This window comes from Apteryx rowi, unplaced genomic scaffold (assembly GCF_003343035.1).
Source record: "Apteryx rowi isolate R43461 unplaced genomic scaffold, aptRow1 scaffold_162, whole genome shotgun sequence".
NCBI classification, from domain to species: Eukaryota; Metazoa; Chordata; class Aves; order Apterygiformes; family Apterygidae; genus Apteryx; species Apteryx rowi.
Window position 1 is genome coordinate 883,091 of NW_020447886.1, and position 26,624 is coordinate 909,714.

The window sequence follows — 26,624 nt, forward strand, 5'->3', positions numbered from 1 at the left end:
AACAGTTTAGGTTATAAAACGTGTCCATCAAGACTGAAATACTACACAGGCAATTTCACAGAATCACAGAATCGCTGAGGTTGGAAGGGACCTCTGGAGATCATCTAGTCCACCCCCCCTGCTCAAGCAGGGTCACCTAGAGCACGTTGCACAGGATCGCGTCCAGGCACGTTTTGAATCCCTTCAGAGAAGGAGACTCCACAGCCTCTCTGGGCAACCTGTTCCAGTGCTCTGTCACCCTCACAGGGAAGAAGTTTTTCCTCATGTTCAGATGGAACTGTCTGTGTTTCAGTTTGTGCCCGTTGCCTCGCGTCCTGTCGCTGGTCACCACTGAAAAGAGTCTGGCTCCATCCTCTYGACACCCTCCCTTCAGATATTTGTACACATTAATAAGATCTCCTCTCAGCCTTCTCTTCTCCAGGCTAAAGAGGCCCAGCTCTCTSAGTCTTTCCTCATAAGAGAGATGCTCCAGTCCCCTAATCATCTTTGTAGCCCTTGGCTGCACTTGCTGCAGTAGTGCCACATCCCTCTTGTCCTGGGGAGCCCAGAACTGGACGCAGTACTCCAGATGGGGCCTCAGCAGGGCTGAGGAGAGGGGGAGGATCGCCTCCCTCGACCTGCTGGCAACACTCTTCCTCATGCACCCCGGCATACCATKGGCCTTCTTGGCCACAAGGGCGCATTGCTGTCTCATGGTTAACTTGGTGTCCACCAGCACTCCCAGGTCCTTCTCGGCAGAGCTGCTTTCCAGCAGGTCAAYCCCCAACCTGTACTGGGGCATGGGGTTATTCCTSCCTAGGTGCAGGACTCTGCACTTGCCTTTGTTGATGCAGTTCCTCTCCGCCCAGCTCTGCAGCCTGTCCAGGTCTCCCTAAATGGCAGCACAGCCCTCTGGTGTATTGGCCACTCCTCRCAGTTTGGGATCATCAGCAAACTTGCTGAGGGTGCACTCTGTCCCTTCACCCAGGTCATTGACGAAGAAGTTGAACAAGACTGGACCCAGTCCTGACCCCTGGGGGACACCATTTAACTGCTAACTTTTCTGTTCAAGCCTCCAGTCAGACACCACCTGATGGTCAAACCTACTTCTGATTGAATACAATGAAGTCTTTTCTTCCTTTCTTTTTTTTTTCCTTTGGTAGATTTCTTTATCAGGGGACTGACTCTGCCAAAGCAGTGAGTGGACTAAATATAAATTTTTTTCAGTATCTAAAAAAAAATTAAAATTTTATCTAGTCAAACGTAGAAAAGAGTTAAACTGCTTGGGCAGATCTGTTATAGAACCTAGCCAACTTTACTGAATAGGTCAATTAAGAAATCCAGATGGACTCTAGTTATTTCTCGCAATGGGTTCCTGAAATCTTCTCTGAAAGCAAAAATCTTAGCACAGGCAGGCAAGCATCTTTTAATCTCCCAATAAAGAGTTTGCACTAATTAGCACACAGACTGACAGACACTAATGCTGTACAGAATCTGCAGATGATCTAGTCTGACCACTTGAATAACATATACAATAGAATTACCTAAGGTTTCCTTCAGGAAGTCAATAGTTTAATGTTAAATCAGTTACATTCTACATAAAGGCAGCTAATCTTGAATTAAGTATTTCAGGTGACAGAGCGTTCTTTACAGCTCCAGAGGTAAATCGTTCTAATGCTCAATATCCTACTTAAAAAAGACTTAACTCCATTTTGAATAAATGTAGCTTCCACAAATGTGACAATACTTACAATCCCTAAAACAATTCTGACTAACATTCATGAAATAAAAAACCTACTAAGGGCCAAAGCAGGTTATGGACCACGTGCATATATTTTGCCTCGGAACCATGTCAAGGTAATAGACTAAGGGCTAAGTTAGCTTGCTTAAGCTCGGCTAAGTATAAGCAGAGACTATTAGCTTCCTTCTATCTGGAATTTCCCTGATACCCAAGATTCATTAATTTGGGAACAGGTACCATGAAATAACCTTTGTGTAAATTCATAAGTAGTTCCATATCTGTGGTCATTAAAGTCATAGATGGACTAAGTATGCCTGAAAAGGGGGCATTCACCATTCTGGTTTTGTGTTGTAAAAGCTTGTCCACCAGAAATTCAGTACCAATAGGCAAGAAAACAGCAAACAAGCAGTGACTTCTGCTTATCCAAGCAATGCAATGGAACGCTGTTCACTAAGATTAGTCTCATGTGCTTCTTTTGTATCACATTATTTGAATACTTTTTTTTTTTTTTTGCTTCACTGTAGAAAATCAAACTTGGCAAGAAGTTTTGATTTATCTGAAGGGTTTTGATTAAGAAATTGTTAAGGGAAGTTTTAAGGGCCACCTCTTTCAGCGGGCTCTGGGACACAGGAATCCCCCTCCTGCTTGGCTGCTGGAGCCCAGCCCAGTATCCCTGGGGACCCAGGGGTCTCTATCCCAGGCCCATGGATGTGGCTGCTGCTCTCCTGCTTGCGGGTCCAACTGGTAGCAAGGCTGAGAGCCTATCTCGGACATACACACACAGGACACTGACACGGGCAGCTACACAGACTGCCACAAACAAGGTGCTGCCTTCAACACCCACATACATAACACTACCAGAACTCACATAAAACATAAGTATAGATAACCAAGCCTGCTTCCTCCTCTCTGGTGCATRAAGATTGAAGTTCACTAGTGAAAACACACATGCTCTCACTCTCTAGTTCACAAACACACACACAATCACAGATCCCTCAAATATCTGCACAGCACCTCTGTCAGTCTGATGTCCCTGCCTGGATCCTGGGCCCCCTTATCCGCTTTACAGACCTCCTACTTGCTGGCTAGTCCAGCTTGAAGTGTGCTAGAGAATTACATGCACCCATGCACATCAGGTTAAGGGAAAATACAAACACTTCAGCCCTTCCCCCCTGCTCTCCTCCAAAGCTGTTGTCCAGGCACATGGGAACTACAACCCCCGGTCCCCGCTCCGGACACTGAGGTTGAGACCCTCCCTTCACTTTCACTCCACCCCCAGTAGCTGGCATRCAGGACATACAGGTCCTACGACCTCTGGTCCCACTCTCTTGCTCTGGTTGCTGGCACCACAGACACAGGGATCACTTTTGCCTGAGGTCTGACTCCAGCTGCTGGCCCCAGTCCACTCACACAGGTCCCCCAGTATCTAGTATTCCTGATGCACAGCCCCATAACCCCATGGTCCCACCAACTACTGATGCAAGGACCCTCCCTCACTCCAGGTGCTAGCATCACTGACATGGGGGCCACAACTGCCTGAGGTTTGACTCCAGTTGCTTGTCTGAATTCACTCAATCTTTTCTCTCCAGTTGCTGGCATCTAGACCTTACAGCACTCACAGTTGGGACAGAGAGTGAGATTACACAGGAAGAGTTAAAAGAAAGGATCTAATAAAATAGGATAGTCTGTGGTGATCAGGACAGGGCTCAGTCAAGCAAGCATACTGACTGGCAACTGCTTATACATGACCAGCCCCTTTTATACCTCCTTCTCTCTATTCCCTTCTTTGCTACTCTCCAACCCCTTTCCCACAAATACTCCTTAGAAAGTTTCACACAGTCCCCCAGGCCCCTCTCATCTAAAAATCCTCATTTTCCTCATTTCCTCCTTCTTTACAAAGTCCAGACTGGCCATGGCTGCAGTTTGTTAATGGCCCATCGATTAGCGACTGGAGACTTTTGGTCTTAGTCACCGCCTCCATTATCCCGTCTGTCAGGTTTGTGCCTCTGTGTGTTTTGTTTATGGCCTCCCCCTTTACTTATTATCCTTTTTGCACTGAAGAGGTCCTTGATCATACAACCTTAATGAAGCAGATGCTCTCACATTCCCCATACTCTTACAAAAATATCATAATGTACATTTTTTAAAATGTTTTGGAATATGTGCACAACCCTAATATTTTGCTGTTCAGAACAAAACATACTTCAGACTTTCAAAGATGCAGAACCACCAACTGCACTTGCATATTAAAAAGTGCATATGAACCCCAAAACATACGAAGAGACACTGAGGTATTCTGAGTATAGCCTAAGAAACTTCAATAGATTCATGATCGCACAAGTAAAAGCAAGTATTTTTTAAACCCTCTTTTCCTGTAATGAGAAAAGAATAATTTCATAAAATATGTTCTTCACCAGGATTGCAGGTTAAGCGTTAACAAAGTCTGAGCCCAGCTGTCCCATTCTTACCAGCAAGGGCCAAAGCTGAAAAAGTTCTAGCCCATTTTTTAGGCTTCATGAAGCTTAGCCTTTCCACCTCACTCCAATTAACATTTAGAGTATAAATTTAACACTATTTGAAATGACCTCAAGAAATACCAAGTACAAATCTCATCTGTTTTTACAATTTGTTGCTGGCCAATTAAACATAGCATTAGTCTGCCTTACTGTAGCATATTTAAGTGGTTCTGATTTTACCATTACCTATCATTACCTTTTCACATGTCCCCAACATTTTACTTCTGCATGCCAAATCCCACAGTTCATGAAAAAATTACTGGCAGCAAGAGGAAAGTTCTTACTCCTCTTGCTCCGTTGCATGGACATATGGCCAGAAACTAAGTTAATCATTTTCAAATATCTCCTTGCACTCACAAGCACGAATTAGCCGAGGACAGCATTTATTATTACTACTTGTACTGCAGTAACATACATATGTCCTCATCAAGCACAGGGTAAACCACATTCTCTACACATTCCATTAAAGCAAGGAGTCTCAGGAACTTAATGGAACAGTAACAGAAGATTATACAAGCCTAGGAAAGTCTGAGGATAGAGCAAGATGGTAACAACCATAAGATGCTCTATGCACCTTCTACGAGCTTGCTTCAAAACAGCTGATGACTGCATCACAATTCAGTAAGTTAAAATGAGTTGAGGCTTATACTGTAGATGCAAGAGYTCTCAGGGAGCTACTCCTGTGCATAACCGAGTAAAACAAGAAATAAATTGTGACAGCACGCATGGAGAAAATTAGACTAAAGGACAGTAATTCCTACATTTGAAAATGAACAAACCAGAGACCAAAAGATACCCATCCTGCGATGCAATGGGGAGAAGTAATGCTCAGTGGGACAGCACCCTAAGGTGAAGACAAGTCATTCAGTTTAAGGTGGGGCAAAAGGAGACAACGGAAGAATATAAAGTGCATAACTGGGTTGGAGTGACATGCCAAGAGGATCCTTTCATCAGTGTTTTAATTAAAACAGACAAGGAAAGGAGAAAGGGGAAAGGTAACACTTAAGTCTGAAGTAGCAGAGATTGCAGCACAAGAAAAAGAAAACTAGTAAGTTCTTGGAAATAAAATGTACAGTTACTGTGATTATTGAAAAATACATTAGTCTCTAATCAAATCAAGAAAAAGTCTTAATTAATTGTTTGGTCTAGTATTTCTCAAATATACTAGAGAAATCCACTTCCTAGAGTTGAGCTGAAAGAGCTCAACCCAGGCTGACATGGTTTAGCAAGCCAGTCAAAATGGAAACATAAAGCTTTGCCTTCCATAATGAATACTCTCAAACCACTTTATTCATCTGGGAGCTTAATAATAACCTTAAAAGTCTATGCATAATTACAGTCTAAGGGTAACTCTGTGTATGATTCCAGGTTACAAGGTAAGAGAGCATTTTTAAGCCCCCTCTCAGACATCAATTTTATTTATCTCACTTGTACCAAAATAAAATGTTGATAGTCATTATCATACTGCCCTTAAAAATTATCCTACCAGAATTCATTCATTGTTCTGTGTACTCAATTATCTTCCCCAATAACATGCAAAAATGACATCTCAAAAGCAGCCACCATCTCAAAAACAGGGACTTCAGCAACATGTTTTTGAACTAAGTCTTTCTAATTTAGAACTCAAGTCATATTTTTTCAAAATGTTCAGACTGCCATCCCCACAAAATGATGTTTTTTACAATGAAATTAGCTTACTGGTTGCCTCCATCTTGTCCTCAATTTCTTTTCTCTGCTGGTCATGTTTTGGCACCTTTACCCACACTGAGCAGTTAAAAATGCCACTGTGTTTATAGTAACTAACACTTAAAACAAATTAGTGTGAGAAGCACAAGCCCAAACCAAAGGAAGGGAAAGTTTACTCTTCAGCCATAACTGCCAAGTGATTGACTGCTTTATCCTGGCCTTTAGAATGATGACACACTTCATTTGCTGTGCATGGTTTGGGTGTTCATCTTTAAGGGGAAGGAATCAATAATTACACAGAGGGACAAAAAGACCTACCTATATAGTAGTACAACTACAGAAGATGGCACTCAAGCCCAGTTCAGCACAGCTCTCATGGACTCCGCCAAGGGGGATTCCTTTTAGACTCATACAGCACAAGTGCAGCTCTTGTGCATAGATTAAATGGCTTACTACCAGTTTCTATTGCAGCAGTTTAAAAAATGCACACTCACAAAGCAAAGTCCAGATGGGGAGTCTGCTGATTTGTTGTCTTCTCTAGTCTCTTTGACAGTTGGTAAGCACAACAGTCTAAAGTAGCAACTGAGAAGACCTGACACATGATTGGGAATGCTAGCCTCAAACTTTAAACTAACTCATGTTTCTTAGTATTAGAACTGTGCACCTAAACATGATCTCTTATGAGAAAGAATTACGTTGTGCCTTAGCATTAATTAAATGTAATTGAAAACTGGTAAGTTTAATGACATCCTGCTCCCTGAAACATAGAGATAGGCCATACACGCCCCAAAGCAAAAGCTCCCCAAAATTTTATGTTCTGGCTCAGGTAATGTTTTGAGTTGAATGTTGGCTGGATTTGCTTTGGAGCAAAAACTAAGGAAAATGGTCTCCAATCAATCATTCCTGTGTCCAATAAGGTATCAGTCTGTACATTCACATAAATGAAAAACTRGATTCATCTGATTCCACCACAGTGTTTTCTTTTGTTGCTGCAAGATGCAACTAAGAAATTCCATGTTTTTATAGCTAATGAGAGTATGAAGAAAGGTCATATTCAATGTGTGTACTGTATCAAATGCGGTGTTTGATTCCCTTACTTCTATCAGAATGCAGATCAGAAGACATCTTTGTTTAAAACCAGAAAATATTTGGACATCTTCCATTAGTCCCAATTCATGTGTGAACGCGGACAGTTTCTAAGCAGACCCTGCAGGATTCATCAAGGTATGTGCATGAAAGACACACCAAAATGCCACAGAAAGCACTCTTCAGCTTTCAGAAGGTGGACCTTTTCAAGCTATTATTGAACTTTTTCAAGGTATGATTGAATTAATAATTTACTCCACAAATGAACTGTACTGCTGGACAATACCAGGAGAATAAAACTCATGTCCAGTTATCTGTGATCTAAGAAAACCTAAGATTATTCCTCCTCTTTCTTTTAAAAAATTATTAACCGTATCTCTAAAAACAGTCTTGAACCTGGGATGGAATAACCATTTGTAATGGTACAGTAATGGTACAGCTGGGGAGCAGCTCTGCTAAAAAGGACCTGCTGAGGTCCCGTAGGACAGCACATTAAAATGCAAGCCAGCAGCATAAAGCTAACGGCATAGTGGGCTGAAAGAACAGGAGCATAGGTAGTAGATTGAGGGAGGTGACACTGACTAGACCACACCTAGGAAACTGTGTTGAGCTTTGGGCCCTCCAAGACAAGACAGACATTAATAAACTCGAATAAGTTCAGCAGAGAGCCACCAAGATGGTCAGGGGGCTGGAGCACCTGCCCAGCAAGGAAAGGCTGAAGGAACAGGGTTTGTACAGCCTGGGGAAGAGATGGCTTTGGGGGGACGCGAGAACAGCTGCCCAGTACATGTAAGGAGGTTACCAAGATGATGGACCCAGACTCTTCACAGGGAGGACAAAGGACAATAGTCAGAAAYTGAATCACGGGAGGTTCTGAACGGATATAAAGAAAAAAATTCTCTAGTTGCCCAGACAGCTCATGCAGTCTCCATCCTTGGAGGATGGGCACCCCTTCAAGACCTGACTGGACAGTCAGGTAGTTTTGAGCAAGCTAGTCTGAACCTAGCATTGAACTTGCTATAAGCAGAAGGTTGGACTTGAGAGAGCCTGATGTCCCTTCTGATCTGAATTATTCCAGCATTCTGTAATGCATGGTTACAGGGTAATTATGTGATATCTACTTATTAACACTCACTCTTTCTAGGACTAGCGCAAGTCACCTCTGTTACCTGTTTTACAGTACCCCAGGGAAGTTTAAAGAGACGATACTCAGTGGATAATGCAGCAACATATAATATTTCCACACATAAGGATTACTAAAGAAACTACAGAAACATGTTTGCTGCCTGCTACTTTTAACAGAACTCTGTGCAGAATTTTATTTCCCATCAACTTGTGCTTCTTTTTTCTCCCACAGAATGTACTGGGGAAGCTTATATATATACTCATCCCCAAACTCTGTAAGAAGGCATCTATCATTAACCCAGAAATAAACAAAAAAAMCACTATGATAATAAATAAGCTCAGATCTACGTTGTTTTGGCATCTGACAAAAAAAGCCATTAAGATACAAAAAGCCCCATATAATTTAAAAAGCTTTAAAAAATGAGTACATTTTATATAAAACACTTAATCAGAAAATGTATTTCAGTCAATATAATTAAAAAAATTCAGATATCAGTAAAGCATCTCCAAACAATAGACAAATTCTACCCAAGGGATAAGCACACTCCAAGAGTAAATGAATTATCTACTATATGTATTATATTAATATAATAAATTTCAATTGTTCAGTGAATGTAAAAGGTGAAATCCATCCCCAAGGAAAGCAGCTAAAAGGAGATGCAAAGTTATGGGAGATCTTTTAATCATTAGATCAAAAGTTCTGATAGCACTGACAAAGCAAGATTGTACTTCCAAAAGAAACTTCCCGCTGCTTCTGAAAATAGGAAAAATTCTATTCACAGCACACAGTGTTCTCTCGCAATATCCTGCAAAGCTCTGACAATAATCTCAGCAGCATTTGCAAGTACTGACTATTAAAAGGGGTTAGGTGTACGGGCGGTACACTGGGACATCAACATGACCATAGTAAGATTTTTCATCATATTCAGAAAAGATTAAGAAATCTGTTGATGTAGAAAGAAGGTCTTGAAGGGCTGCCCATCCTCCAAGGATGGAGACTGCATGAGCTGTCTGAGCAACTAGAGAACATAYAGTTGACTAAGTCAGGTATGGATTTACTGGGTTGATCTTACTAGGTAAATTTAAGCTTCGAGAAAAGGTCACTGCACAAAGATAGTATATGTTAACATACTGTTAAAATACAGCAAAGGCCTTCTTGATGCCACCGGTTAAAAGCAGATTTAATTTCTACGTTGCTGTTACAAGCTACTGGCCAAGAGGCTTCCAAATGGCAAACATGCAGGTAAAAATTCCTCAAGAACAAACAGGATTTATGATAAATGAATAAATAAAGCCAACAATACTTGAAGCTTTACTGATCTGATACTCCAGGCTAGCAATGAACTAGAATCTTACATGGCTTTATTACCTGATGTCTGGAACATGGTTGATAGTGATACATAGAAAGATGTTTTTATTATATTGGGATAATGTTTTTGTACTTTATTAAAACAATTGGTGTAACTTCACTCATAAGCATGCCTCCCAACATAGTCTAGTACTGCTTAGAGGCATGGACCACTCTAAGGAAGAAAAAACCCATCCTCAAAAGCTCCCTCCACCTCCCTGCCCAAATATGTTCTGAATAAGCTTTGCACATGGAAAGCCCCTGCCCCACAAATAGGCATCTGTTCCTACATGCACCTTTATGACTGCGTATGCAAACCTTCCACAGGAAATGCACACAAAGTTAACTTTAACATTTCTGTGATTGAACAGAAACCCTAACAGAATATTCTGAGGCAAAAAATGGTATTTTCTCACTACTCAGTTTAAAAAGTTAGTGCAAAAAAAATCCTGAAAACACAGTTAAGTATTCAGCATATGGCAGGATGGTTTGTTCATTTGTTTTTAGGAGAAAGGGCAAAATGGACTGAACCCATAGACTTTTTTAATCCATCCAACAGCAACTGCCTCCTGGGGTCTCTAGTTCACTTGACCTGACACAAGCAGACAGCTAGGACTACAGAGCACAAAAAGTTCACTGAAGGTCCTACTGGCAGTGCCCAACTTGTGTGTCAAGTGCTCCATATGCTGAGATCCCATTCTCAGCCTGGGGTCAGGCTTCCACAAGTATCACAATATTAAAAGGCAGAGACTCTTTTAGGTGTTGGAACATAAGAACCAGACACAAAACCATTTAGTTTAAACACTATGTCCTGCACTCTCATTACTATTCTATCATTAATAATCGCAGTTCTTAGCTCCTTTCACTGCTTTCACTTTTCTCTGTTTTGTCATACTGAAACTTAAGCAACCAAAACAGATAAACACTTTTGTTTTTACCTCATTGAATATACGGTCAGCAAATGACTCAGGAAATGCTTCGGACAAGATCTTCAAAGGTAATTGGGGGATGAGTCACACATCTAGTTTATTTTGAGAATTAACAGTGCATTTCCGCCCCAACTAAAAAGCATCATCTCAAACTGTATTTTTTGTATTAGATACACATCCAGTATCTCACTTAAAATCAAAAGAATTGTAACACTGGTCAATTACTTTAAAGAATTTTAGCTACAACTTTTAGACGCTATTTAAGTTTTCAAACTAAAACAGCTACTTTCTTGTATCCTATAGACTGGGAAGGAGAGAAGGAGGCAACTAGATAATGTTCTGTAATGTTCAGATAACTAGAACTTGCTCTTGAAAGCATTAACCATTAATTAATGCATTAAGAGCATTAATGCTCACCATTAACAACCCCTATGTCAGAATACAACACCCATAAATATCAATTAAGCTAGTAGTATACTGAAATGACATTGTAAAAATGGAGCTTATGTAATTAACCTTCTGTTTATTGGATTTCATATCCAAGTATATTTTCAGTCTAATTACAGTGCACGGTATATAAAACAGAAAGGTCCTTATGGACRATTCATTCACGTAGCAAACTCTACAGAGATAAAATATAACTGCAATGGAACTATAATTGCAATGTAACAATACTTTAATTAGTCTTTGAATATTTGGGGCGCTTGAAAGCACATATGAATATACCTTATATACTGAAATAGCAAAAAAAAACCCAAAAAACAGTAAAGCTGTAAAGTTCAACACGTATGCCACAAGTGTTGTTTCCTTTACATTTTAATATGGTATTATGCAAAACACAACCACCACCACCACCAAAAAACCTATAAAATGTATTAAGTCTAGCTATTTAGTTCTTTTTTCCTTCTTGGGGTTTCTAACAAAACTGCCATCATTCCAGACAACTGTCTTCTTTAAGATTTTACATATTTGTCTGAATGCCATTGCCCTGTATTTCTTATTACATACATAAACTATGGTGTACCCTGAGAAAAAGAAACAAACTGTAGACAACGATGAGGTTTCAACTTGCTGGCATAAAAATGAGTTACTGAATAGACAATTAGAAAGTTTTAGGAGATTTACAGAGGGAAGGGGACGTGGACGTAGGAAACCCCTGCAGTGCTTCTGGAAACACGAATGGATAGTAACAGTCTGGTGAACATGCGGGACTGACAGACATCCTCAAACATGTTCCATGTCAGTCATGGAGACAAAAATGCCCAACTTCACTTTTTCACCTGTAGCTGCCATGGTCAAAGACCTTTTAAGTTGCAGCAAGCACTACCGTGCCCTTTCTGGTCCCTAGAAGTTTCTTCTGACCACCCTGCAGCATCACTGCCTGCTGCTGGCCCCTCACTGCAGGCTCCCAGCACTTTGCTGTGTCTCTCTCTGCTGCAGCTCAAACCTCTTTCCCTGATCCTCTCATCCAATTAATTTTTAAGCAACACAACACAACTGTGAAGAAAAAAACAAAAACAAAAAGCCTCCAACCTGTTTTTTTCTTTTTCTAGCAGGATTGCTTTTAGAATGTAACTTCAGGTAAGGCATCTGTCTTCAGTATTAGTGGGACAGGTATTGGAGGGAGCTTGCTTGCAATTATTAAGTAAGAATAACCAATACCCATAAAAAAAATTAAAATTCTAGTAGTTTATTAATTCATCAGTACCATATGACTGGAATGTCAGTTAATGTTTGGTTTTATATATGAATGGAGTCATGTGTTTCTGTACTGATGTTCCTATTTAGTCACATGGTTAGAAAATGCTCATAATACATCTTTTTAATGTTAGGGAATAATTAGGGCAAACATCCTTAATAAGGACAACCTTTATCATCCTGTTATCCAGGTCTAACTTGAAGCACTAGGTATCAGAAATAATGTGAGTTAAAGGTTTAATATTTGAGGAAGTTATCTGAACATTACAACTAAAATCTGGAGCTGTATTCTAAGCTTGAGCTCTATCAAATAACCTAGAAGGAAGAGATGCAAACAACATATCCAGAAAAAAAATGGTAAAGCCAGCAATCCTAACGATTTCATAAAATCAAATCATTCTACAACTGCACAAGAAGTTGTTTACCCTAACACAGTCTTAGAATAATCCTGAATGTGCTATAATCCCATAATATACATCAATGGCATGGCATCCTCTCAAAGACTGAAATTTAATTCTTAGCAATTCATACTATAAGAGGGTACTGTGGGAAAAAATGGGCTTGAGAAGTAAGAATGAAAACACTAAGAACACTGGGAAGACAGTATGATTTGGGCTTAACAAAGATCAGAACAGCATCATGAATCTGATGCAACTACATGATGACGCTTCAAATATATTCTATATGTTCAGGAACAAGGGAAGACAAAAATAAGAGATTTACTTCCAATAATGCATTTTACATGAATACAATTAGCCAATGAGAGTTGATACCATATGATTTCATTGCGGAAGTAAGTTTCCAAAGTTACATTTCTATACAAGAAGTACAGCACTACTCAACTATTTTAAAGAGAGTAATTGGTTGCTCAGGAACATAGATTTCTATATATAACAGCATAAAACTATCACTAACTTCCTGAAGATCCTACAATTTCCTCCAAAACAAATGGTATGGGACACCATCAGACATGTTATACTGAACTATTTGCACAGTGAAGCCAATACAGCAAAATTTCTTTATGCCCTCAGTAAACAACTGTTTACAACAAAAGAGTGCCCCTACTTCATTTGGGGATTCTTTTTCTGTGAAATATCTCTCACCATGAAGAATCAAACAATTAAAATATTCTGTGCCCTGCTGGTGGGAACATCAATAATTTCACAACTCTACAACATGTTTCATCATTTGCAAGGAGGAGACTGGCTAGATACTAAACTAGACTGCCTAGTCTAGTTGTGTCACAGAGATCAAAGTCTATTTAGTGYTACAGGGGCACTATTAGTCAAGGTGGGTTATGACAAAAGACCTATCTCATCTCTTTTCCTGTAAGGTTTTGCTTCAGACACAAGCTATCCGCCCTATCAAACAAAAATAATACTATCTGAGCTGTAATTAAATACTATCTAACTTCCCTCAAATGATGATGGCAACAACATCATGATGCAAACAAGGACTACAGGAGTTCTTCAGGTTTCAGACCACCATTTTTTTCAAGTAAAATTATCTCTGGCAAAATCATCTGCAACTAGAAAAAAATATATATGAAAGTAGGGGAAACTGAAAGCAATATACTGCCAGTATTTTAGCAAGATCTTAACAAGCACGTACAACATGAAGGTAAGCTAAGTGTTTCCACACTTCCTTCTTTAGTTTCATTTTCTGCTACATGTGTTTCATGTATGCACTCTGAACACCTTACAAGCCAAAAGTGCATTAAAAAAAACAACCCCCCCCCCCCACACACACACACAAAACCCCAAACTTGTTACTCTACAAAGCAATGACAGTTCAGGGTAGATAATGACAAACTCAAAGAAAACCATTTTTCTCTTAGAAAGAAATCTTTATTCCTCTTATTTTTAAAGAATCATTTCTGAAGCCAAAGTGCAAAAACTCATCACCATGAAAAAAGCTGCCTACAGGCTATGCATACACATCACTTACATTCTCTTCCCGTAAAAAAAGGGCCCCACTCTATCTAAACTGTGTGTTTACCTACCATCAAATGACTACTTTTTCTATTGCTGGTACTATTGTTTCCATGTCTTTAGTTCTTCAGTCTATTTTCCACATGCTGAAACCCCAGCAGGATATTAACTTAAAACAGGATTGAGAAAGAGACAAGCTACTGCCTACAACAAAAAAGAGTCTTACCATTAAAGATTCAAGAAAAAGGAGAGGAAAAAAAAGGAAGAAACAGAAATGGAGAAATGGGTGATTTTTGAAGTGTTACTAATTACTTATGCATGCCATGATTTACATATCGATAAAGTGAATGTCAGGAGGATGCAGTGTACTACCCAGAAACTAATTCCTTATGAGAACACCATTCTCGGTAATCTATGCATGAATGGATGATAATCCTGCCCTGGAGATATGGATCAACCATTGCCAGCAAAACATAGTCTTCATTCTTCAAAAATTTCACTGATGCTGGAGCAGAATTCTAAGTTAGTGTGATTGCAGTTACTAGTCCTAGTTTACAATTCATTTTGCTTTTTTCCAGAAAAAGTGGAAAGGAGATTAGGAGAAGTGGTGTAATTAGAAACACACTTACCTTACCCCTATATTATGCATAAAATGAACATGCATGCTGTAATCTGGTTCAAAACATCTAGCAAGCATGTCATATCACACAGCAAGTTCCAAAGAAAATGAAAAACTTTATTTGAAATTATTCTGTTTAAAATAGTAATGAGAGTTTTAAGAAGGTAAGTCAAGCTGCTTCTTCTAAGTCATAGAGAATAGCAAGTGAGCCAAGATTCTGTGCGTCAGTATCAATAGCATTGCACAATTATCTAATAGGTAGAGGAATCAAACTGGTGCTGTACTTTCTACTTCTATGGTCGTTTCCAATGTTGTGCTCACTGACACATTTCCTGATGGCATTTGATTTGGAATTGAGTAGAGCAGATTGTCAAATTGCCAGATATATTTTGTGTTTGATCATCATACAAATATAACAGACACGAAAAACACTTGCAGATATGCTACTTCTCTTTGCCTTTTTAATGGCATTTTAGCAAAACTGTTTCCAGGAAAAAAATCATGAAAACACAAGAAGGGTAGTCATCTGCTGCCTTGAATTTGATGCTGCTTCTATGGAAATCATTTAAAGGCCCAAATTAAAAACATGGAAACTGAAAGGGAATGTGAATCAGCCATAATCTGTGGAATGATTTCTCTCTCCACCCTCTAAGGTCAAACACTTACTTTCCTGAGAGAGGTGGTGGAATTATCCCCATTCACTGAAGTCCACCCCTGTACCAGTGACTGGGGGGGGGGGGGGTGCAAAGAAAAAGAATGAAGTTTTCTTGTGCTTTTTCTGCTCTGCAAACCTGTGCAGAAGATACTAGGAATATAAAGCACCAAAAATTTCTTAGCTGCAGCTCATGGTACACATTTGCACACATAAGTGTGTGGGTTGGACAGCTACCTCAGCCTGTCTCATACTTTTTTTTTTTTTTTTTACACATACATTACATTGTAATATTATTAGACCTGAGAAAGAAAAAAAAACAAAAAAACAACCACACCACCGCCACTTAAGACAATCCTTCCCAGCAGCACCTTTCAGCACTAGCTGTCCAGGCTGTTATGTGCCATGAAATCAGAAGGAGCTTTGCATCAAAATAATTTCACCGACTGCACCCAATTTGTAAAAGCGATGAGGACATCACAAAATTGCAAACACAGCTTTTTGTGTCCTCTGGCTTTTTTCAGGCTTTCTCTTACCTCCCTCCATAACGCACCTCTCTGCTGAGTGTGCTCCTGGCATAATGGCCAGGTACAAAAGTTCTATTCAGATAGCAAAAAAGACCACAAAATTAAGGAGAGAAGTCTGATCTGGATCCTGAATCCAACCTGACACCGCTAATGTTTGGTAACTGCTGTTTGAACTTTGCCTACCACCTCCTGCCACAGTGCCAGCCTTAATGCTTGTGTCTGTTGCCCTYCATCTACCCCACAGCTGCCTTTAGGGTTCAGAACCATCCCTGGGGATTCCTATTAAGCATCCAATACTCCATCTGATACAAACAGGATCCCAAAACTGGGGGAGTAGCTGACACTAGTGATACACCCAAAGCCACGAAACAAAGCTGCGTCAGAGATGGAACCATATCTGAGCAGTGACTTCGATCTTAAGCTCCTGCTTCAACAAGAGGAACATGTTCCCTTGTCAACATATGCTATTTGTATTTCTTTATTACTGCCTGCTCTAAGTATTTATATTCTCTGGTTTTTATTCCTGTCCTCCTCTCTCTTCTGAAACCATGAAAATATGAATTTCATAAGAGTGGTATTATTTTGCTGTCATGTCCTACTGCAAACTTGCCTACTGTATGGCCATCCTCCTCTACAAACTCAGTAGTTTTCTTATTACGACAAGTCTCTAATAATGATGTTTTATTACCTTTCTTTCCTTCCCTAGCAATTCTGGTACAGGACCGTCACCAAAAAATGTGGGATCCAAGAAAAACTTATAAATTCAGAAAAAAGGATGAAGTTGAAGAGAGAAAAAAAAAATACCTTTCCAGGAAGAATCCTTTCAAATTTTAAAGATACAGGGAGAAATAAATTGTTTACAGAACATTAACAGCATTTTTGTGCAGTATGAATTCACAGTGAATGCCCTCCAGGAACTTTAAGAAACTTAATCATTCTTATGCCTTCCTAATGCCTGCACTGACTGCAGGTGGGGAAAGCAGAGAATAAAACAGAAGGCTTCTGTATTGCTACAGAAGATGAGGCCACCCAGCATGTCTAGTTGGCATTTTTATTTAATATTACAAACTGTGAATTCATTGAGGATTCTTTTCTAACATAACGGATGCTGAAACATGAAAGCTAAGACCAAAAACCTCAAGGCATTTTGTAGTTAATTATTCTCTCTCTGAATACTATCATACAACAGACAAGCAGCCATCATGAGACTTTCAGGGGAATTCAAGAATCATAGTTTAAGAAGTTTTTTCTTTTTTTTTTCTTTTTTAACTTCAAACTCTAATTATTGGAAAAATTCAAGCAAAAGCAAACATCCAAATAAGTCTACCTGAATAAGAGCATATGGTATTAGGCCTTCCAATACTTTATTGTGGTCCCCAGCTTTGGAATTCCAACAACCATAACAAGCTAAAAATGCCACAAACTTTACCATCTTTTTTTATAAGAAGACACGTCAAATTCCACAAACAGAAAAAGGTTAACAGCCTACAGCTACTAATGTCAAAAAATAATGCTAGAGGAAAGTAGAAAGGTTTTCTTTGTCTTATTTTCAGTCCTTTTCAGATACCCAGCTTGAAAACTCTGTAGCATGGCTGATTTTGTGAATGTTCCTTTGCTGCGGACAGCCCATCACATTAAGGCCGAAATGTTCTCATGTTACAAAGGATCATCTGCAAGAAATAGGATCCTAATAATACATTTGAGGACTGGAGTAGCAACTTTTTCAATGCAGTGCCTACTGATAGGTGATAACAGCTATTCACTGATACTGGTAACAAACATCAACTTTATAACAAAAATTGTGCCATTATAAATTTAATCTGTCATTAGTCCGTACTACCACTGAAAGAAGGAGTCTACCACTGAAAGCAGTGGTCTGCCCCTCCTTCAGGCTCCTTTCTCTCATTCCTTCCCTTAAAGCAGCTCTGCGGAGAAGGACCTGGGAGTGCTGGGGGACACCAAGTTAAGCATGAGGCAGCAATGTGCCCTTGTGGCCAAGAAGGCCAATGGGATCCTGGGGTGCATCAGGAAGAGTGYTGCCAGCAGGTCGAGGGAGGCGATTCTCCCCCTCTACTCAGCCCTGCTGAGGCCACATCTGGAGTACTGCGTCCAGTTCTGGGCTCCCCAGGACAAGAGGGATGTGGCACTGCTGGAGCAAGTCCAGCGAAGGGCTACAAAGATGATTAGGGGACTGGAGCATCTCTCTTATGAGGAAAGGCTGAGAGAGCTTGGCCTGTTTAGCTTGGAGAAGAGAAGGCTGAGAGGAGATCTTATCAACACGTACAAGTATTTGAAGGGAGGGTKTCGAGAGGATAGAGCCAGACTCTTTTCAGTGGTGCCGAGCAACAGGACGCGAGGCAATGGGCACAAACTGAAACACAGACACTTCCATCTTAACATGAGGAAAAACGTTTTCACTGTGAGGGTGACAGAGCACTGGAACAGGTTGCCCAGAGAGGTGGTGGAGTCTCCTTCTCTGGAGATACTCAAAACCCGCCTGGACGCGATCCTGTGCAACGTGCTCTAGGTGACACTGCTTGAGCAGGGGAGTTGGACTAGATGATCTCCAGAGGTCCCTTCCAACCTCAACTATTCTGTGATTCTGTGATTAAGCCAGCAGGTAGTATTCACACATCCACATAGTAAACCAGATCTGGCAACCGACTTGACCAAAAACTGACCTTACTTACCTGGCAGGTTAATTCTCAGCAGCATCAGTTTCCTAATCCAGATCACTGAGTAGCTACACAGTTGCTAATCTTAGGCACAAGGAAAGGCAGGAATAACAGCTTGGGAATAGGGAGGGAGACCAAACTCCTAGGCAGCACTGACGATATATGCCAAATTAAACTGGTTGTGGAACCAAGGTGTAAGAAAAAGAATTAAGCATAGGAACACTCAAGCAGACTACCCTATCTACCAAAGTTAMTGACAATTATTCATTAACTTAGCAACATCATGTTTGGGCTTTGATAACATGGTGAAAAGTTACATAAAAAAATATACTGCTTTACCAAAATGTCTGCTTCTGTTTGAAAAATATTATTAAGGCATGATAGTACTTATAATTAATCTCTCAATTTAAAGACTGGAGATGGCACTTAAGAAGACAACTGATACTGGCAGAGATACTAACATCTGTTTTATCTCTCAAAGAAGATGGTAGAGACCTCACTGATTTACCAAGTTCCCCCCCATTACTTCCGCCCTTGCACAGGACTGCTGTATGTGGAGAAAATAGTATTATGACAGAGCAAAGAAGATGCCACTCAGCCTGTTCAACCAAGAAGATGAAACAATTTTGGTTATTAAAATGATAATGGTGAATAGTTTCTATGATGGTAATGAAAAGCTTCTTCATTGTCCCCCATCTTTAAATGTACCACAGCGAAGAAAAAAAAAGGATGACTGATCTTCTCTAATATAAGAGTAACTATATAGGTAATGCAGATTCTGATAACTTCAAAAATCTACAGCACTGTAAAAAAAAAATCTGAACTCTAGTATCTGAAAAATGTAACATCAAAAGCAAGAATGCTGCTCCCTTATTATCTATCAAGTCTTTTTYGTGAAGGAGAATTTTCAGTTTTGTTCAATACAGTATACGCTTCTTAGAAAATAATACAGAAGTAAATAATATCCATCTATCTGCATCAACCYCCCAAAAGCTAAAGAATGTAAGACTAAATCAAAATATAGCTCAAAAGAAAGATTAAATACCCCTGTTGATTTTTATAAGGAAAAATGCACTGATAAGATGTTTACTTTTGAGAAAATAAATATTTAGAGGGTATTTACATTTAGAGCTTGAGCAAAATATATAGGAAACAAACTCATGACCATAGTTTCAAGAAAGCATACAGAGAATATGTAGTCCCTGCTTGGAATTGAGAGCTTCTTAGCTGAATACATTTGTATGTGGTGCACATGGCTGAAACATTAGGCTGCTTTAGGCTTCCATGACACTTTGAACCAAGCTGTAGGTGTGATCAGTGTACTCTGGAAGAGGACAAAATACAAGTGGTGGGTGGACTGAACTGGGAATGCTTACTTTGGACCTCTCTCCCAACTTCACCCCACAAATAACACAAAACAACATGCCCATTTCACATGATCCTGACAAACGTGTAATAAGCTTAAAGCTGTCTACTAGAGAGACAGGAAAGAAAGCATCACTATAACAGCACCCAGACTAAAATTAATAAAGAGGGCTGTAGGGGCTAGATTTCTCATGTGGCAGACCAGACCCCAAGTCTCTGCAATTCTTATTGCTCTCCTCACTGCAAGTACATGTATCAAGAAAGAAGCAGTTCTGTAATCTCCAAATACTGAAGTGAGTTCCAGATGGTCAGGTTAGCACTGAAGAGCAGCTCAATTATGCTGGTCACCCAAATAAATATTTAAAGATACAGCTATCAGATCACTATTTGAATGGTTAGGTTATCTGATATGTATGCTTCTGCCAATCAGCTCAGCATCTTGCTTACCCCAATACCTCTTCATGTTACTTGGACAATCACACTGATTTACAAACTCTCACACACAAAAAATTCATCTTCTACCTTTGGTGATATTTTAATAGTCACATATGAAACAACAAGGGAAGATGACACTGAGAATGACAGCTCTGTCTTCCACAAATCTGCCAAGTGTTATGCTTTTTTCATTAGTAAAATTAATTTTTGAAAAGTATTGTGAGAGAGGAAGTAACAGCGAATATAAAAGTAAAAACAGACTGCATCAATGAGCCCAAAACACCACACAGTTTAACTTACTTAAAGATCAGTGCTCAGGTAACACAGGTCAATGAAGAGCACACTTGAGTATTGTCTGTTACAGATTATGACCAACAGAGTTCTAGAAGAGCCATAGCTTTGATTTCAGAGAGTTGTCTGCAGGACTTTTGAATGGTTGTCATGTCTAAAACCATTTCGGAAGTCTGACATTTTATTAAGAATTTACTAACAGAAGATTTTGCAGTGTGATTTATTGAATGGAGTTAAATAACATCATCCAAACAATTCTTAAAAGATGATGGGTACTCCTGCCCAGAAGTAAACATTTTGATTTGGATTGTGAAAATGCTGAAATTTTACCTGGAAAACTGCACTAAGATAGGATGCTTATCAGATGCTTTTGTGTACACTGAAAAATTTTAGTTTAAGATTTCCTCCTGTGGAATGGGGAGGCCCCTCGTATTGAAAGAAATGTTACATCTTAGTAAAATGAGCACAGCAAAGCCAGGTACCCAAAACAGGTCCTAAAGCACTGCAAACCAAAATAATAATCAGCCTGATTTACAGCAGGATACTAACAGAACTGTTCTGAGGGAAGAAATGAAAAATATGACAACTTTTACCTTTTGTCCCTAAGAGATTTTAGAGTGAGGGAAGATATGTCTAGATATATATGCTTTATTTATATATGCTATATATTTCACAACATTATATATATAAAAAAAATAATCAACATAGAAACTGGAAATTTCTGAGACATTCTTTGAGAGTGGGAAGCGTACCAGAATTCTTTGCTTCCTTTCAAACCTATCATAAAGACCAATAATGGCTCTCTCTGCCAGATCCCCCCACATAGCATGACGTACTACAGGGAGTTCACGAGTGAAGTCACATGATTTGAGCTCCCCTTTATTTCCATTGTTCTATTGAGAACAACGGAAATACTAAGCAGTTTCTTACATTTTGGTCAGTGAATTTAAGAACCTAAATAGAAAATAGATTCTTCTAAAAATTAGTGTATCATTTGATCAGCATTATCTCCTGAGATCCGTGCATGAAATCTGGATGGAGAAGAGTGAACTATGGGGCCCAATGAAATCAGTTTGTGTGCCCTTGCTAACGCACTTGGAGTAAAACAGCAAAGGGTTTCTGACTTAAGAATCAATTTATTTTCATAAACATGGAATCTAAAACCCACAAAGCCTTGCATATATATATTTTTTAAATGAGGTCTTTCAATATGAATACTTTGTAGTAACATACTTCACCAGTCTTAACAGTTGTCAGAGATCTGGTGTGAAAGATTCTCAGGAGGTTCTGCAAGATCTCAAAACTAAGTTTGTTGTCATGAGCCATCTCTCCAAGTCCCCTCTACTTATCAAGCTGCTAGAATCCAAGCCCAACTCTTCTCCCTTTCTCATTCCTTCTTTTCATATACCTGCAGATTTACAAATTCAATTTAGATTAGACCCAAATTAGCTTTCGGGTGTTTGTTACAGCCTCTTCCAGACAGCTGAACTAAAGGTGTTTCAAGAACAGGACTCAAACTTAGGCAAACTCCTCTGTTCCTAAGTAAGCCACCTGAGCTTCTCATGTAGTATTTTGGTAAGGCACAACAGAAACTGTAAGTGCAGATGCCCACAGGAAACAGAGGTGGGGAAAAAAAGAAAAAGTGTAGGCACTAAATGAATTACAGAAGACAATCTGCTGAATGAGAAACAGGATAAGGGACAGAAATATAATACATTTAAATATCCCTTTACTGAATATTACAAATTCAATAAACTAATATCAATAGTCAGGTGTCAGTAAAAGGTTCTGAAAAGCAGTGCAGAGCAGAAGTACTATTACATATATCAGATTCTTCCTACGACTGAGCTCAATGGGCATTCCACTATAGAGCAATTTTAAGATTCAAAGCATCAAGTTACTACAGACACGAAGAGAACTAACACTCCAACTACACCTACTAAACAAATAAAATAAAACCCTAACAAATCTCAGGTAATTCTCTCCAGAAGTAAAATTTCATTTACTGCACATACAACAGTGATGGAACTGAAAGGTAAAGCCTGTTACAAGCAATCTTTCCATTCGTTTTTCTGTAATTAGTCATCAAGGCAAATGCTGGTGTCTACTGCAGTTATATCTGTATGAGAGAGAATACAGAACTGGAAGTTCCTTGGTTCTCAGAAGAAATATACCCTTAGATAGAGTGCCAGGGGCTAAGAGGAAGCCAACCTCCATTTCACCAAGGCACTCATTGGACAAATTCTGCCATATAGGATACAAGTCTTGCTCCTCAGTCACCTCATATAATGGCTGTGGCATGATGTGTACTATATTATTGGACAACCTAGTCTGCACTGTATGATGTTCCTTTTCAAAGCAAGCAGGAAGGTGCCCTTGGTATCACAGCCTGGCACAGAAGTCAGCACAGCAATCTACTTGGATATGAGAGCCAAAAGGTCTTGCAATGCCCGTGTAGGTCATGTTTTACTGTCAAGGTCCACTCACTCACCTCCTCTACTTCCAAACAGGTCCTTCAAAAAAGTGTAGGATTGTGCTAGGTGAAAAATGGCTTTAAGGACCCAGTTCCTGCACAGAACCTAGGCCAGACAGCAGGCTGGATCCTCTTTATATCCACAAACACAAACAGATTTTCTGGGTCTTTTTTCCCCAGCTCCTCCCCTTTTGGTCTAGTGTGCCAGACATGCTTGTTGAGCCACCTAAAAGTGAATTAGGCCAAACTGGACGTAAATGTAAATCAAGAATCCAGGCAGAGAGAAACCCCCACCCTTGGCTGCTAGTCTCCTATATTTACGATGTTTTTGAATCTTTCTTAACTCTGACAGGTTTAACCTCTATCAGCAACCTTTGTCTACTCCAGAGGAACGTATAAAAGAGGAGCCAGAAACTTCTTAAAATGTACCACAGAAGTGAAACATATGGGTAACAAATTCAAATTCTAGATTAAGAAATAATTCTGCAGATTTCTACCCCTGCTGTTCAAAACCAGAACAGTTTGCGCTTGCTTTTGCAGGTATTTTTGTAAGTATTTATATAAAATATTCAAGAAACCCTCCCTCCCCAAAAGCTAATAACAATTAGGCTAGAAGTTATTTTTCATTTTGTGAAACATTTTAGTTGCTCTTTATTTATTCTATTGTTATAGACAAAATATTAAATATTTTTAAAGTTAATTGCTCATGAAATATTCATGCAAATACAGTAATAACAAGCATCATGTGTTTCGTATCTGCTCTAATGTATATCTCTAGCTGATTTCTTTTGTTGAATATCTCAAAATATTTCAACCCTCTATTTTTTAACTACAGTACAGCATAGTCAGTGTAACATAAGTGTTTGTATGAATTCTAATAATGTAAAGGCTTTCCTCCAGTGTTTGCAAATTCTGTATCTGCTTTTTCCCTACTGGTATATGGAAAATTTTACTGCTCAAATCTGCAGAACTCCAAGACTCCAAGGGTTTTTCTGGTTTTAGAGTCTTTTTAACTCAATCTATTCAGATTTCAACGCAAACAACATGACTCCCTTCAAACAAGGCATCCTTCAGAGCATATGAGAGTAAAAAAGTTTTCTACCATAAAGATCTAAGCACACTGGGGAGTTCTGCATGCAGATTTCCCCCTTCCAAACTCTAACTGATAGGCCCTGCAGAGATCTTCAGACATAATTACTTCCCCTGTGGAGAATTTTTAAATGATATGACAAAATCTGCTTTATTGTAAAAAAGTAGGAGCTGCCTTCTGTTATTTTTCATTTAAGTAAAACACCAATTGCTTTCACAAGGCATGGTGCTTATCTGAGAAAGCAGCAAATCTTGCATGATGAACACATCATCAATAATTACATAATCTGAATACGTGCATATCACATTCACCATTTAGACAGATCTATAATCATCAACTAATTCATCCCAGTTTCACCCCTGAGGTTAAAAAAAACTAAACCAAACTTCCATTTTACTACAGGAAATTAAAGCCCTAGAAACTTAAATGGCTGTGGAGAAAAATCAATGTTGGAGTAAAAACTGGATTTTAGGAGTTTATGGTACCAAATTCAATACTTAAAGTGCATGTTTTCAATAAAAAGAAAGAAAATTACATCTGGATGCATAATAATGTATTAAAAAGGTGCATTTGTACCCTCAGAGAAACAAAGAACCTGGAAGAAGCTGTTCATAAATTCTTCTTACAAGATTAAAACCAATAATAAATTAAAGCAAAGAGTGGGATGGAAAAAAAACACTGAATTGTAAAAACATTATAGAAATATACACAAACTGAATGATTCAAGAGAAAACACTGTAGTCTGTGAAATTTTCAGACTACCACATTTTCTTGATGTAAGTTTCTCTGAGTCTTGCCATTTACTCAACAGGCATAAAATGGACTTCTCAACCTTGTAATTGAACATATTATTAATATTTGCTCTTCACACTTTCTATTTCTACTGCATTTATCATTCAAACATGTGAAGCAGTATGAATATTTAGGCCACTGTGTAACCTATATTGTTTTTTAAAGAACTAATGGTCTTGAATTTACACAGCTGATGCACTCAGATCAGATTCACACAATTCGATAACATGTTTTGCTTTAAATAGAAGAATACAGTTGCCGAATTTTGTATGTGTATAATTTTGAATACGACAAATACAGAGTGAGTACCTTTTTGGTACTTAATACCTTCCCAAAAATGCATCTGTAGTTGTGCTGCTTCTCRTTCAGTTGCTTAATGCAAAATCTCAAGCTTTTGGATTGTTGTTAATCAGAGGAATTCACACTGGAACATTCACATATATACGTACACACTAAACCAAGATGCAATAATGCTTCAAGTTAAAAGTCAAAGTATGTATTGCTTTGTAAGAGCAAAGACACTTCCAATTTACCTATCGCATAACATTGTTTATTCAATCAGGTCTAATTTCAGAAATATCTAGAAACATTTGTTTCTTTCAACTGCAGTTCTTACAACTTTTTAAGGCTCCCAATCAATACAAACTATTAACAACTATGTTACCACAAAGAAATAAAAGTATTAACTGAATTTTTTGCCCTTGATTTATCCTTTGGTCTCAACTTACCTGAATTTTAGTGTGAATCCAGTGTGAATTTTAGTTTGAAGGACTATGAATAGATATCTGTGTTGTATAACAAAAACACAGCATACACCCAGTGCACTCTGATGGGAATTAATTGAAAAAAGTCATACCTGTGGGCACAAAGTCTCTATGTGATTAGCTGCCACGTGGACAATTTTCATTCCATCTTCATTTGTTGACAATGAACAAGCAAGATTAGCAACCTTAAATAAATGAACAAAAAAGTAGTTTTGTAAGCAAGTATTCATCTCCAGACTGTAAAATAGGCCAAAAATATCTCTGCTAGATAACTTACTGTTATTGAGGGAAATAATGTATTTATGCATGTCTTGGCCAAGAACCCATTTGAACAAGGAAACTCGGGGGGGGGGGGGGGGAACAGGACTGTGAAAAGAGGTGACAAGAACAAGAAGTCTCATGGCCTGCTCCCATTTTAGGTTCAGCACTTAATAGCAGCAGTGTGATGTTCTCTCCTATTTGGATACCATTAGGAAATTTCAAATTAGGATCTTAAGGCTTCAGCTAGATTGCTTGTGATTGATTTTTCTTTTTCTCCTTACTTTTAGGATCTTAAAGATCAAATAATATTAGCCTTGATTTGCCATAGTAAGATGCAGATAGAGCGATCTATGCCCTGAGCTATCCACAGATAATTAATTAGTGGTATGATTTTCTACTAAAATAGTCATATCAGTACAGCTTATACTGAAAATGTACTTCCACAGATATCACAGTTTTCTAAACAAGCATAAGTTCCATTTTATTTTACTATACACCATGGAGAAAACACAGCTTTCTCTACAGGAAAAAAGGCCATCCAGGTGGCTTCATGGTTCTACAAGTTTGAGTAAACAAAAGAAAAAGAATGCATTCCCACTTCAGTTCTTTGCAACTCAGTATCAACAGGAGGTAACAGGTGG

At 38.9% G+C, this 26,624-nt stretch overlaps 1 protein-coding gene across 1 annotated transcript in view; it reads right to left on the reverse strand.

Annotated features, from left to right (window-relative positions):
- The window catches only part of CTNNA3 (catenin alpha 3), a 584,821-nt gene that overhangs the window by 180,865 nt on the left and 377,332 nt on the right, over positions 1–26,624 (reverse strand). The window contains exon 10 of the mRNA XM_026059969.1: positions 25,815–25,907. Coding sequence (XP_025915754.1) covers positions 25,815–25,907 — 93 coding nt within the window. The remainder of the gene's footprint in view (positions 1–25,814; positions 25,908–26,624) is intronic.